The 16,178-nt window shown below is 36.5% G+C and overlaps 1 protein-coding gene across 1 annotated transcript in view; it reads right to left on the bottom strand.

The window, feature by feature from the left end:
• LOC108732764 (cyclic nucleotide-gated cation channel subunit A) overlaps positions 1–16,178 on the bottom strand; it is a 103,109-nt gene that overhangs the window by 82,349 nt on the left and 4,582 nt on the right. The window contains exon 2 of the mRNA XM_025973843.1: positions 5,215–5,592. Within this exon, the coding sequence (XP_025829628.1) occupies positions 5,215–5,592 (378 nt within the window). The remainder of the gene's footprint in view (positions 1–5,214; positions 5,593–16,178) is intronic.

Genomic DNA, 16,178 nt, shown 5'->3' with positions numbered 1-16,178 from the left:
TGCTTAGCATTCGGGAGGACGCCGGTTCGATTCCGGGTCCGTCTGCCTTGGTCCAAGTTTTTCTGTGGTTTCCTTGGATCCCTTAGGCAAATGCTGAGGCAGTAATATTCCACAGATAATCTTTCATTCTCTTCTATCTTCATTTCGTCTGTCTCATCATTCTCACCCGAACCACCACCCACCCATTCCCACGATTCCTGAAAGCAGGCTGAAGAGGGCCTTCCGGCATAGTCCGGAGGGACTGCCCGCCCACCAGCATTACTAGCTGGTGGGAATGAAACACCCAAAAGTTTTTTTTTAACCATACCCATGTTAACGTTTAATTTACCGAGCGGCATAACCTAGAGGTTTAAACCAATGCTCCCAATTGCATTCGGGAGAACACGGGCTCAATTCTGGGTCCGTCTGTCCCGGTCCAAGTGTTTCTGTGACTTCCTTGGATCACTTAGGGAAATGTTGGGGCAGTAAAATTCTTCTGTCTTCATTTCATCCGGTTCATCTATCTTATCCCAACCTCCACGAACAATTCCTAAAATGAGGTTGAAGAGGGCATTCTACCCTAATCTCCGGCATAGTCCGGAGGGACTACCCGTCCACCAGCATTAGTAGCTAGTGGAAATAAAACACCCAAAAGTTTTGTAACGTTTAATTTGCAATTGTTTTTTGTTCTGCGTCTTTTTTTTTTCCATTGTTTTAATAACTTTTTAATTATTTATGAATGAGTGTCCTTGACTTCAATTGGGGGAGAATGGGTTTTATTGTAGCTTAACACGATTTATTTATTTTTTTTGTTAATTCGTAATATCGTGTCAAAAAAATTGTCGTATAAATGCCATAAAAGTGCGAGGACCAAGGTCATATTATTATTTCATTTGTGGTTAGTGTGGGTGGCACGAAATTGACTTTAACAATTATTGAATGTTCATGAGCATTAAGATACTATTCAAATTAAACACAGACGGAACTCTAGTCGTTTAGAAAACACGTTAGTTTGCGTGCTTTGTCTCTATCACTTGTATCATAATTTGTTTGTATTACGAATAAACGAACACGTTGCTTCTAGATATATTTATAATCTATAATATCATTAAATTTACAAATGCACGATGCAATCAGTTGATAAAATTACGAACTCCCAACAAGCAATTTGAAAGGAATTATTTGTCTACACTTAAGTAATCGTCTTTTTTGTGTTCTATATCTTCTGTAACCTTCAAATCATCTTCGAATGTATTTTAATCCATTCTTCTTTCTAATATCGAAAAAATATTGAGTATTTAAAGAAAATTTCCGATTTATTTCCTCGACCAGGTCCTTAGCCAAAAGTGGGATACCGGGCATACAGTGGTATATCATCAACGATTTGGGGGGACAATTTGTAATTCTGTTTTAGTACGCAAAAATACCAAGCAATAAAGGAAAGGAAGGATTTGAACACTGTAGACGGGATATACGTTATTAATAGAGCCAGAGAATCCCTTATTTCAATAAGGCAAGAGGAAGACGTAATTCTAAATTTAATAGAAAGTGCCAAAATTTTTGCTAGAAAAGTTAAAATTAATTCAGAACAAGATGTGAATCCAATGCAGGGAGCTTTGATGTAAATATGTTTTATAGAAAAGAATTTTTAAGCATTTAAGATAAAATTACAATGTTTTTGCAAAATAAACTCAAAATGATTGTAGAACGTTTGAATCCAATCTCAAACATTCTCACAAATCCTTTAGATAAAAAGAACATAACAAGTGAAAATACTGAAAAATTGACTCTGCTGTATCCACCTGCTCATATCTCATATGGCTGAGTCATAACCGCTTCATACACAGTTAGAAATATTATTTGATATATGCTCTTTTATGTGAGGATCATGAAGGTAGCTGCTAAATATAAAACAGCTATTGGGGAATTTTTTCGTCCTTATCAGTTAATATTTACAGCGAGATTTTCGATGGCTTCGAAGGAAAAAAAGATTAGTTTACTTAAGAGAGTTGTTTGTAAGATTTGACCAGATTCATCATTAAAGGGTAGAGACATGAAGCCCTAATGACAATAAAAAGCGAAAAAGATCTATGCCATGCTACTGACTTAAACAATATGGTGAATTTGTGGACGAAACTCAAACACTGGTGAATTCAAATAGGCTACGTTCTGAATCTGGTTACTAGTTAGTTACAAAAAATACTATTGTCTGTTAAATATTGGTCAGTGTCGTCTTTGTGGGTTTTGGCTGTTTATTAAGGATAATAAACTACGGATTCTTATCTATCTGCCTATTTTATTCATTTTAGGTATTTTAGCATTTCATAATGTGCTTACTAATTGCGATTTTTTTATAATTTTTCAAACACTAATACTGCAGTTTGTCAGAAATCGTCTAGGGATATTTGATTTTGTGCATACACACGGAGATCACGTGACTTTCGGCCATTTATGAAGGCGCTCTAAATGTTTAAGAAAAATTGGTACGTACGTAGAAACATGAAAAAACAATCGTGTAAAGTTGCGAAAAATGATCACGACGAGAAAGTATATTCTTTTTAAAAACAATATTCTACTCCTACTAAACCAGTTAGTGGGTTTAGGAAATCTAAAGACAACAATTTTTGAAAAGTCCCTCTTTTTTTGACGTAAATAGGGAGTCTTAGGCAAAGGGGGTGCGCTTGTGCTGAAATTCCGAGCTGGAATGCGTTTAAGATTTATCGCTTTAGTGGATACATCTTGGGAAGGGGCTCACCTACGCTAGTTAGGCCACTGCCTATATTGAAATAAATTTATTCGATAAAATAGTGAAATATGCTAAGATTCATAACTAACAAAGTTCACTAGATGTATTACCATAATACCTTTTCTGAATTTTAACTTAATGTGTCGTTATATAAATCTCTTGTTGGTGCTGCTACTTCGCGATAAGTTAAAATTATGGGAAATGCTTGTTTCTACGAAAAGATACACATTCGCTTCATTTGTGTTCCAGAAATGCGTGGTATAGCACAAGAAAATAAATATTTGCCGTTTTTGTGTTACCTGAAAATAAATTTCAATGTAGAAATTCTCTTTGGATCTGCGCCAAGTCTCTACGTAATCCGTCTTCCATTTGTTCCTCTTTCTTTGTATTTTTACCTAAAATGAAGTCCTGGCATACGAAACTGTTGTAGTTAACCGAATACTGAAGTCAGTAATAATTCCCGAAGGAGCACACTACTAAGTTATCATTTCTCTCATTATATCATTTAGTATATACAAGGTGTTCCATATAATTCGTCAAAGAAGTTAATAGGTTCAAAAATTGTAGGAATTGATAACTAGTATAAACTAAATCTGTTACACAATGATTAGGGTGGTCCATATAGTGCGGAGAATATTATTATTTCTTCTTTAGATTGCCCTTTCAGTGGCCTTTCGTCCCATGGCATTCGGCAGGGCACCGGTTCAACTCCAGGTCCATCTGTCTTGGTCCAAGTTTTTCTATAATTTCTTTGGATCACTTTAGGCAAATGCTGGAGTTATAGTATTCCACAGACAATCTTTCACTTTCACTCTTTTCTTTCTTTATTTCGTCCTTCTTATCTTTCTCCACTCATTCAGGAAACTGAAGAAAAGCTTCCACACTATCCTTCGGCGTAGTCAGAAGGAATTGCCTGCCCTCTAGCATTAGCAGCTGATGGGAATAAAAAATCCAAAAGCCTTTTTATAGTTTTGCGAGCACGTGAAGAGTTCGAGTTGCGCCCCTCATTCAATTCATATCAGTCTTTATAGTTCAAGAAACTAATTTCTCAGATTTCTTTGTAATGAAAAGCTAGAAACTAGAACACTAGAAATTATATTTTGAATTATGAAAGGAGATTAAAATTATCTGTTGTATGGACTGTAAACTGTAAAACGAAATGGCTTCTCGTGAGGTCACGCACCATATGATTTTCTATCCACACGATCGGATCATCGACCATTTAATATCAGAGTAAAACCGGTCAAGGATGAATAATATAAAACGGATATCAGACAAGTGGCAAGTCATTGACTTGGCTGCTGATGGGGGGGAAGTTCAGAGCTGGGAAATCGAGAGTAATGCATCCCTTTCCAGTTGGATTGCTGCAATTAATTGGAAGACGCGACGGAAAATTGTGTGAAGCGTTATCAGCTTCCCGAAATAGCAAAATTAATTTTAAATGAACGAGAAAAAACAATCAAAAACAAATAAAGAATAGAAATAGATTTATAATCCAATTAGTATATTTTCTAGCTTAGAAATAGTTCAAAAGTTCATGATCCAATTCAGTTAAATTCAAGTTACGATATTTGAAATATTTTTGCTCTGAAAGTGTTAAAGTTCAATAAAGCAGTGGAAATTATTTTAATTGGGGCTGGGTTTATTATTTAATGTTTGTAACAGAAAGTGTTGATTAGTTAATCATAATACTTGCAATTACTACATAAATGGAATTTAAAAATAAGAAGTGGTGGATGGCATTCTAATGTCTGCTTAATATTTTATTTCACACGTTATAGAACGCAGAAAAATCCTACTCGCGTTTAAGTAACGAAAATCGGCGAAATTTTAATTTTAATACTGTCACGTATAATGGCGCTGATGTAATGCATGCCTGCGGCTCCTGTAATGCAAGCGAGAGTCAATAGCTGTTGGCTATAAGTTGTGCAAGGAACACAAAATAAACGACAACAGAAACTTACGGGAAGTTTCCAGAAATATAACTTCCGCAATTCCATATTTTACATTTCCGCCGCACTTTAGTTGACAAATGTCGGATTCGATAAACTTGCAAGACGTTTGATCATCAAAATTTTCAGTAAATGGCAATGGCCCAGTGGTATCAAAGGTCAGCTACAAATGGGGCGGACCTGGTCTCCTTGCTCGGCCGATACAATAACTTCTTTCATTAAAGATATTAACTGAACAATACGTTTGTTTAATTGAGTGCTGTCATGGTCATGCTCTTTATTTTTGTTTGTAAACATAGACGAAATATGAAAAATACAGAGTACCATTTGGGTAAAATTTCCTTATTTGGATGGAATATACCTAAATACTCATATTAATTTCGATGAACTTTCAACGTAGTGATATTAAGTTTACCCACGGTTTGAATGAGTAACTGCGTAGGCATTAGAAAACTCATTACAAAATAGGTACCATAGCAATTATAACATAGAAGTGGATGACCATTTGACTTGAAGACTTTAAAAAATTGAATTTACCTGATGGTTGGTTGTTGTTTCTCGGTCACATTGATGGTGTTTCGGAGACTGGAACGGACTTGCGATTTTCACTTCTGCTGGTGCACCGGTACCAGCTTCTTCGTCCGCAATTGCATTAACTTTATTAATTTGGTTTTCGTGTAGAATATCATTGTCTTTAAAGGAATCTCGAAAATATGGTGGATAAGTTGCCTGACGCACGGGCCTGTCTCCTCGTCCGTAGAAGGACGAGTTAAGGCCATCCCGACAAGGGCCTCCAGATGGGACCGCGCTGGCCGAGTGCACCGTGAAAATTGAACCTGGACGGTGTCGCGAGTCACCTCTCGCTGCGGCCATTACATAACTCCACATCGCAGACCATTGCCCGTTCTCACTAAACTGAAAAGAATAGAGAAATTTTCTTAGACACTATCGTAATATTTTATCATCTAGGGCTGTCAGATTGGTAGAAATATTTAATAAGGTATATGGTTTAGACTAACATGAATCTTCAATTGCTAGAAGGGGTCGGCCTTAACACATTCATATTGCACATTTGGAAAACTCTGACTCGGTCGTTATTCTACTGATTTTAATCAAGTGACTCACTATTTCGAGCTTCTTGGGTCTCATCAGTCGAACGGATGGTTTCAATTAAATACCAACCAATATATGGACTTGTTCTGTTTTGTTACGTTGTACCACGAACATTTTTGAACCTCACAAAATGTAGCAATACTCTACAAATGGCATTCATTACGCTGTTTGTAGCAAAATGAAACATTTAAAAACTCAATTAGAAATTTAACAGAAATGCAGTGGAGGTTTACATTACGACAGACAGTTTTCTTTTATGATCCTCAGCTTCAAAATGCATTGGTATTTAGCACCCTTTAATTCGCGCTTGACCGATTGTTTTACCACATTTCCTATTGAGTGGGGGGGGGGTCGGATGTCGGAGTCCTGAGTCATCCATCAACACCCTACTACTTTTTGACCTTTTGAACGTCTTTCTAGGTTATTCTATAGCTGAATAAGTTAGAGCAGACCCCTTTTTTCAGAAATACCACAGAAAAATCAAATTCAAATAGGCTCCATCTCCATTTTACAATTCCAGAGAATCTTCAACAAGAGCTTCTGCTATTGTTACCAAAGGGGTGTGTTCTAACCTGTTCCGTTGAAGAATCACCTTGGAAGACGTTTTAAAGGTCACAAATAGGCCATCGACATGATCCAGGAGCCCGATAACCACACTACTCTTGTAAATTCAATAAAAAGTATATCTACTATATACTTTACCGTTTGAAATGAATTTCTTCTGACTTCCACTACTTTACTATTTTCTTTGTGAAAATCACTTAACTTGGTAACACTGTGACGTCTTCGTACTGTGCTCCAACTTGGTGAAGACATTTTAGAGACATAACTTGAGGCACGTAACAGGGCACAACGGTAACTAGGTAATATTTCCAATTTTAATTAATGATTCCCCACAGGTATTAATTAAACATCTTGTCATTTGGTTGGCCTGCTCTGTAGCAGCTTGTTTAAAAGATTAGATAAGAAGTTACGTTAGCGACATGTTATATAATACGTAATATAGCAATATAATTTTAATTTTTTTGCTTTCTGGAGTACTTACTATTCCTTTATTAATATGCCTGGTAGCTAATCTTCAATTATTCACATCTGGACATTTTAATTAATCGCAGTGAATCCGTCACTGCAGATATGTTTAAATTTTGGGTTTCTTTATGTGTTTTCGGATTTATTTTTTTAGTTTCAAACCAACTGTTTAGTTTAATTAGGGCTTAAATTTAGGTTAATATCATAGAAAAATATTTTAAAACATACTAATTCGTTAAGTTCTGTTTTTTTATTATACTTGTAAGACTTTTACCATCGTTTTGAAGGAAATCGAGGAAATTATACCTAGTGTGAATAGTTCGTCTATTCGTCTTTCAAACAGTACCTGCCAAAAGTTTTGTTCAATCATGAATAGAAGTGCGAGTCGAAAACAAGCGTTAAAGCCTTTAATATGACTTCAAATACAAATAAACATCTCGTTGATATTTTCAGTAGTAATAATGGACGTATCTTCCATTAGCTCAGATAAAGTGAAAAGAGATAACCGAACAAAAGTGGTGCAGCGATTAAAGGTTCCTTAGGTTCGCAAAAGATCAGGGTCGGCTTTAAAACTGCCTGATTATAATCAAAGAAGAAAGTACATGCGACGGTTTTATTGCGGACTACGCCAATTTTGAACGTACCGACTATAGGTAAGAAAATTATTTTGTTTAAGCATTTCTCTCTTAATTGTAAACGCGTTCCCATTTTAATTAAACCGTGGAAAAAATTAGGGTAATTCGCTTTTCTATAACGTTTAATTTATTTAATAGTGCAGACACATAATTTGATTCGTATCGAGCAGGACTTCGTATAACCTACTTCGTAGATCTAAAATTGCTACCCACGGTAGAATTTATGTTTATTAACTCTACAAATGATTTGGCCAAGTAAATACTAGAAGTACAAGCCGCAACTGTTTACATGGCTTATTTCCAGCTCGTAATGTTAAAAATTTGTAAATTAAAGTCAACAAACTTATTCATAATCCAGACGGAGCTCGAAAATGAAGTTTTTAAACAATGGCGTTCTCGTATCCGTTTGAATTAAGTAAGGACTTTTGTTCGTCCTTCAGAAAGACATTGCAATTAAATTGTAAAAATGGAATGTGATTTTTTTACGATAATTTAAAAGTGTATTTTAATAACAACCTACGTCGCGCCGTCTACATTCTAAAAGCGTAGAATTCCAACCTTTTTTTTAAGTAAAGTTACAGAAAAATCGTTACAACGAGATACATATGAGACGATGTGACTTTCCAAGTATAAAGATTAAATTAATGTTTAATATTTTCGTGTAAAATAACGAGCAGAAGTAACAAGAGGGAGTCTTTTAGGCATGACAGTAGATTAACGTAGAAGTTCTGGAGAGACTACGTTTTAGGGTCTCGTTACATTTAGGTATTTGTAAAAGAAAAGCCCAAGGAGTTACCACTTATGTACTAGGGTCAATTGAAAAGTCCTCGGCCTGACACATGGATGGCGGCACCAGAACTAAATCCATATTATTTTCAGTTAGTCCTAACCTTCAAAAGACGCGTCTATAAATTTGACGGCTGTCGGATCATTAGTTTGTGAATTATAGCATTTTTAGTGAAGCAACTTTTGTTATTGTGAAAAAAATGGATAAAAAAGAATTTCGCGTGTTGATAAAATATTGCTTTTTGAAGGGAAAAAATACAGTTGAAGCAAAAACTTGGCTTGATAACGAATTTCCGGACACTGCCTCAGGAAAATCAGCCATCAAGGATTGGTATGCTATGTATAGACGTGGTGAAATGAGCACCGAAGATGGTGAACGCAGTGGACGCCCAAAAGAGGCTGTTACGGACGAAAACATTAAAAAAATCCACAAAATGATTTTGAATGACCGTAAATTGAAATTGAATGAAATAGCAGACACTACAGATATCAACGGAACGTATACATCACATCATTCACGAATATTTGGGTATGAGAAAGCTCTGTGCAAAGTGGGTGCCGCGCGAGCTCACTTTTGACCAAAAACAACGACGAGTTGATGATTCAGAGCAGTGTTTGAAGATGATCACGCGTAATAAACCCGAGTTTTTGCGTCGATATGTGACAATGGATGAAACATGGCTCCATCATTTCACTCCGAAGTCCAATCGACAGTCATCGGAGTGGACTGCACACGATGAACCCGCTCCAAAGCGTGCAAAAACGCAACAGTCGGCTGGCAAGGTTATGGCGTCTGTATTTTGGGATGCGCGTGGAATAATTTTCATTGACTACCTTGAAAAAGGAAGGACCATCAACAGCGACTATTAATAGCGTTATTGGACCGTTTGAAGGACGAAATCGCCGAGAAACGACCGCATTTGCAGAAAAAGAAAGTCCTGCTTCACCAAGACAATGCACCGTCTCACAAGTCAGTGAAAACGATGGCAAAAATTCATGAATTGGGCTTCGAATTGCTTCCGCATCCACCGTATTCTCCAGATCTGGCCCCCAGCGACTACTTCCTGTTCTCAGATCTCAAAAGAATGCTCGTTGGGAAAAAATTTTCGTCGAATGAAGAGGTGATCGCCGAAACTGAGGCCTATTTTGAAGCAAAGGACAAATCGTACTACAAAAATGGTATCGAAAAGTTGGAGGATCGCTATAATCAGTGTATCACCCTTGAAGGGAATTATGTTGAATAAAAAAAACGAATTTTGCAAAAAAAATGTGTTTTACTATTTTAGGCCGGGGACTTTTCAATTGACCTGTTATGTCCATTTACCCCTAAAATATGACCATTCTACATATCTACCTATAGAAGGTGTGCTAGTGTGAAAGCAAGTGAAGCCAATGCGGATAGGCATTCAATATTATGCACCAGGACAAACCATCTTTCATTTTAAAACGTTTGAACCATGTAATCAAGATTTCAGTTTACATAATTAACGCTGATGCAACCCTTAGCACCCCAACTGCAACACTTCAATTACGATACCCAATCTGAGTATCTACCCATTCCACAAAAACTTCTTTTTCTCATTACCGTAATGTTCTTTTGCCTGGTACATATTATGTTGTTTGTCCTATTGGATTCAAAGGGCAGGTACTAATACGAGGTCTCTTCAAAAAGTATCTCGAATATTGTGTTTTTTCAAAAATTATTTATTTATTCATGAATAGCTATTTTGTCCCCTTCAAAGTAATCCCCACCAGATATTATATACTTGTGCCAATGTTTTTTTCCAATCCTCGAAGCACTTCAAAAAAGTTATTTTGTTGAGCTCCACCTTCGATGCCATCTTTATCTCCTCAATCATGGGCCTCTTCAGTTTCGAGAACAAGAAAAAGTCATAGGGAGACCAGATCTGGGGAATATGGTGGTTGCGGTATCATTTAGTGCATTGTTTTTGCCCACAAGCAACGATGTGTGAGCAGGGTGCAAAAGTCAATGTTTGTTCTTCCACAAATGCGGGAATTTCTGACAGATTGCTTCGCCTAAATTGCGAATAACCAGCAGGTAATATTCCTTATTGACCGCTGTACCCTGTGGCAAGAACTCATGATGCATCACGTCCCTGCAATCGAAGAAAACTGTAAACAAAACCTTCACATTCGACCTAACTTGGGGCGCTATTTTCGATCTTGGCTCGTACGGCAGCTTCCATTGGGATGATTCAGCTTTGGTTTCCACGTCATAACCATAAACCTATGATTCGTCTCCAGTTATGACCCTCTGGAGCAAATTTGGATCGTCGCGGACAGAGTCCAACAGTTCTTTAACAATGCTAATGCGATGCTGTTATTGGTCGAAATTGAGCAATTATGGTACGAATATGTTCAGGTCCTCAGCAACATCTCTAACGGTGGTTTGACGATTGACGATTAGCTAATACTATTTTCTTCACTTCATTAATGTTTTCGCCTGGTGTTGTCGTGCTTGGACGTCCGGAACGCTCTTCGTCGTTCTTCTCGGTCCTCTGGGGACATTTTGTACCATCGTTAAACGTTGTTTCGGTCCAAAGTAGTTTCACCTTATGTCACATTATTCAAAAATAGGCAACTTTGCCCTTACCGTTTAGTACTAAATTTTCCTTAAAATAAATTGCTTTGCTTAGTTTTATTCTTTTTAGAAGGTTGCTTTTCTACTCTTTGGCGTCTGATTTTTCTTTCGATCAAAATTACGTATATATACTCCTACAAAATTCGAGTTCAACAGGGTAATGGAATGTCGATAATAAATCGATCGATGGCTATTAGACAGTAATGAAGATAAAATATGTTAGAGTGATAGGTATGAGTCCATATTCTATTGTAAGTTGACGTTACATCGGAAAAAGTCTATAAAGTAAATGTCTATCGTTTGGGAAAACATGTGGAAAGTAGCGCAAGTATTTGCCCATTATGTCGACCTTTTAGGGGAAAAAACATATTAGAAGGATCCCTTTTTTATCCTTCGTCATTCGCAGAAGGATAAGAGGCGTTGTGAAAGGTGTTAAGAGGAAACGGTGAGCACGGTTGTGCATGCTAAAATGGACCGTAAAACGAGGGTACATTTTTTTTCGCATCAAATAATTTGTGGGCCGTTACAAAAAAAAAAACAAAAGGTAAATTAGATAAACTGTTTAGTGTTCATTTTAATTATACCCTTTCTTCACCCAATTTTTACTCACCTAAACCACTATTATTATGACGATCTATCGCGTCACTAAAATCTATTATTTTAAATTCAAAAAGTTGTTGAAGATGGGAAACAGGAATATTCAATTATCTGTTCGTAAGTTGCTTTTATGGGACGTTACTCACTCATGCCGGTGGACTAAATTAAATTCAAGCTTTTTAGTAGATACACAATGTTTTTGCTATTTTACTTTGGAAGTTTGAGAAGAAAAGATGATATAGCTTTTCGGAAAACCAGATGTATAAAAAAATAGTAAGTTTCTACCATAAGAAGTTTAAAATTTGCTAGTTTTTTACTAAAAGGTTTATGACGCTCTGAATTGGACAATGGAAAGAACTCAAAATAACAGGTCAATTGAAAAGTCCCCGGCCTAAAATAGTAAAACACATTTTTTTTGCAAAATTCGTTTTTTTTATTCAACATAATTCCCTTCAAGGGTGATACACTGATTATAGCGATCCTCCAACTTTTCGATACCATTTTTGTAGTACGATTTGTCTTTGCTTCAAAATAGGCCTCAGTTTCGGCGATCACCTCTTCATTCGACGAAAATTTTTTCCCAACGAGCATTCTTTTGAGATCTGAGAACAGGAAGTAGTCGCTGGGGGCCAGATCTGGAGAATACGGTGGATGCGGAAGCAATTCGAAGCCCAATTCATGAATTTTTGCCATCGTTTTCACTGACTTGTGAGACGGTGCATTGTCTTGGTGAAGCAGGACTTTCTTTTTCTGCAAATGCGGTCGTTTCTCGGCGATTTCGTCCTTCAAACGGTCCAATAACGCTATTAATAGTCGCTGTTGATGGTCCTTCCTTTTTCAAGGTAGTCAATGAAAATTATTCCACGCGCATCCCAAAATACAGACGCCATAACCTTGCCAGCCGACTGTTGCGTTTTTGCACGCTTTGGAGCGGGTTCATCGTGTGCAGTCCACTCCGATGACTGTCGATTGGACTTCGGAGTGAAATGATGGAGCCATGTTTCATCCATTGTCACATATCGACGCAAAAACTCGGGTTTATTACGCGTGATCATCTTCAAACACTGCTCTGAATCATCAACTCGTCGTTGTTTTTGGTCAAAAGTGAGCTCGCGCGGCATCCACTTTGCACAGAGCTTTCTCATACCCAAATATTCGTGAATGATGTGATGTATACGTTCCGTTGATATCTGTAGTGTCTGCTATTTCATTCAATTTCAATTTACGGTCATTCAAAATCATTTTGTGGATTTTTTTAATGTTTTCGTCCGTAACAGCCTCTTTTGGGCGTCCACTGCGTTCACCATCTTCGGTGCTCATTTCACCACGTCTATACATAGCATACCAATCCTTGATGGCTGATTTTCCTGAGGCAGTGTCCGGAAATTCGTTATCAAGCCAAGTTTTTGCTTCAACTGTATTTTTTCCCTTCTAAAAGCAATATTTTATCAACACGCGAAATTCTTTTTTATCCATTTTTTTCACAATAACAAAAGTTGCTTCACTAAAAATGCTATAATTCACAAACTAATGATCCGACAGCCGTCAAATTTATAGACGCGTCTTTTGAAGGTTAGGACTAACTGAAAATCATATGGATTTAGTTCTGGTGCCGCTATCTATGTGTCAGGCCGGGGACTTTTCAATTGACCTATTAGTATGCTGTGCCGCTTGTCTAGTGTGCGTACCGTTTATTACTGTCCCATGGTGCGATCAGGTCACCAGAATACCCCCGAGCGTGCACCCATCTAAATATTTTTTAACATATATGTACTTTAAGCTATATGGCATATATAGGCCCGTATAAGGTACGTATGTACCTTCCACAATTGCCCCTTAGTGATATCAGGACATTAAAATGCCCCGGACGTGGGCCCATCTAAATATTTTGCCACATTTGCATTAAGCAAACTGTGGTGAGCAAAAAACGTCTCTATGTGTGCACTATCACCATTGCCCCTTAGTTATCATTGTGCGTACTATTTACTGTTGCCCCTTAGTGCGAACAGCCGCAGCGTGCGCCCATGCAAGTTTGTCACACATGCCTTAAGTTAAAGTATGTTTAACATGCTGTGATGTGCAGATAACCTCTCAATATGCGTACCATTCACTATTGCCCTTTAGTGCGATCAGAATACTAGAATACCCCGAGCATGCACCCTTCTAAGTACTTTGTTTCACATGCCTTAAGTCGAAATGTGTGTCGCACGTTATGCTGTGCACATAGTCTCTCAATATGCGTACCATTCACTATTGCCCCTTAGTGCGATCTAAGCACTAGAATTTCTCAAGCATGCATCCATCTGAGTACTTTGTTTCACATTCCTTAAGTCGAAGTGTGTGTTGTATGTTGTTCTGCGTACATAGACTCTCTATATGCGTACCATTCACCATTGCCTTTTAGTGCGACAGAGCACTAAGAGATCTCGAGTATGCGCCCATACAAATATTTTGTCGCACATACTTTAAGTGCAAGTGTATCATACACACTGTGGTGTAGCTTCCACGATTGCCCCTTAGTGCGACCAGGGCATTAGAATAGGTACTCCAAATATGAACAATATACGTAGGAGGCATTGAAATGTAAGCAAGTACATCATAGAAATCGAACAATGGTCGATTTACTATTTTTATTTATATTTATTGTATTCAAAAAAAAATAAACAAATAACAAAAATTCGCCACGCTTTTAGGTACATAATGATAAATTCATAACCTTTTCACTTCCTCTATCTTATAACCCTTTTTTTTGCTTGACACCTCGGGTTAATAGCGCTAACATCTTGAAAGTAGAGATTCGCACATACCATTTTGTGATAACGAAGAAAAGATTTAGTAACATGTGTAGGTTTGACTGTAAGGGCCCTTTTTGAAGACAGAGTAAAAAGGCAGATATATCAAACGATGTCAGTGGCTACGCAAATGATTTATGACCGTTTATGAGCAGATAAATGCTTAAATTGTGGTTGGCTGTTTTCTTATCCCTTAATACATACATAGACTTACGCATGCACGGAAATAAAGCATAAATTATTGTTATACATCTGAATAAATCAATATGCTGGAGATGTTTTATAAATAAATTGTTCTTAGACTTTAGCGATATGTTTTACTTTTACGGTTATATCATTCGATAGATAGGATTAGATAGACATTATAAGTATATAAAGATTGATCCAATATAAATTAGGATAACCGTGCATTGTTTTTAAAACGTTTTCTTGCCAAAAGCGGATCCAAACTGAAGCAGATGATGTATTCTGTATCAAGCCTCCCTGACTTAATAGGGCGCCACATGGGACACCATATTCCAGCTTCTTGTAAAATATTTTTTTATGATTAAAAACAACAGTTATAAATGTTATATCATCAAAAAAGAACTGTAGTAATCCCCACGGTGGTTGTTTTATTTTTATCGTGTTTTCCTCGCTTTCTTCCACTGAGTAAAAAAGATTCTTGTGTTCATCATCATAAGGTCGTCAGTCCTAAGACTGGTTGGACACGCAACTCCAGTCTTCCCTATCCTGAGCTAATCTTCGCATTTTCCTTAGAACAACCCACATCCTAAACTATTTGCGAACAGTAATCTAATCTAGGTCTACGTCTACTTCTCCTAACTCCCGTTTCTGCCTCTAATATGTCTCTGACTAGACCTTCATGCCTGACTAACCTATCTCACCTATTTCTTATTGACTTCCATAGAGTCTCCTGTTCTTCTATTCTTTCTAATACCTCTTCATTTCTAACCTTCTCTATCGACGGTATCCTCATCATTAGCCTGTAACACCACATTTCGAACGCTTCTAACCTTTTCTTTTCCGCCGCGCCCACTATCCACGTTTCGCACTCGTACAGATTCTTGTGTTGGTAAATTATTTTTTAGCGGTCAGGATATCAAAAACTAATAAGTAAAATTAATTAATATTGAACTTGTTTTACTATCTCTTCGTTTTATTGCAACAGATAATTGTCGGTAGAAGAATTTTTTCTTTGTTCTTGTAATAAATTTTGGAAACATTTAGTATCCGAGAACTAAAAGTGTAACAAATTGTAATAAAATATTTTCTTAAATCTACAACACATTAATGAGAAAAATGTCTTAAATATAAAAAGTAGCGTTTCATATATACATATATAGAGATGTATCTTTGAAGAGCACAATAGTGTAGCTGATCCTTTAATACAAAACAAATAGGAACTGAGTCCCTAAAAGAATCCATTAAAATGACCAAAAAATGTGTAAGAAAATATGGATAGTCTAAAGGCTTCTACCGGAATCATTGTCCTGACTCTGGTGCCATTGCCTTTTTCGGGAGAGACCAAACTTAATCAATACTCAGCTTCTTTCATAAGGGCAAACTTCTAAAAGTCTTATAATCAAGGTTTTTAAATGTTGCCAGTCAGTTCTTAAAAAAGAAGATTTTAATCTATATAATAAATAAACTCTATTCTGAAAGTGAGTGTATTAATAAATGAATAATCTTATTTCAAAATAATTCCGATTTCAACCACGATTATTGTATACAATTTTAAAACCAAAATTAATTATCAAATTAAATATTAGATTTTATCAAATTCAAAATTATATTGTTAAAAATATAATATTTCAAACAAACTGAAATACGTAACTTTGTTTTTAAAATAAATTCATAGCATATACCAATTTTGGTCTTGAATATTCTTCATGTTTATATGATAACAATTAAAAAACCTCCAAAAAAAATGGTTAATAATGCAAG

This window comes from Agrilus planipennis, unplaced genomic scaffold (assembly GCF_000699045.2).
Source record: "Agrilus planipennis isolate EAB-ADULT unplaced genomic scaffold, Apla_2.0 scaffold61, whole genome shotgun sequence".
Lineage (NCBI taxonomy): Eukaryota > Metazoa > Arthropoda > Insecta > Coleoptera > Buprestidae > Agrilus > Agrilus planipennis.
The sequence above is the reverse complement of the archived record's forward strand: the minus strand, read 5'-3'. Positions and strand labels throughout refer to the sequence as shown.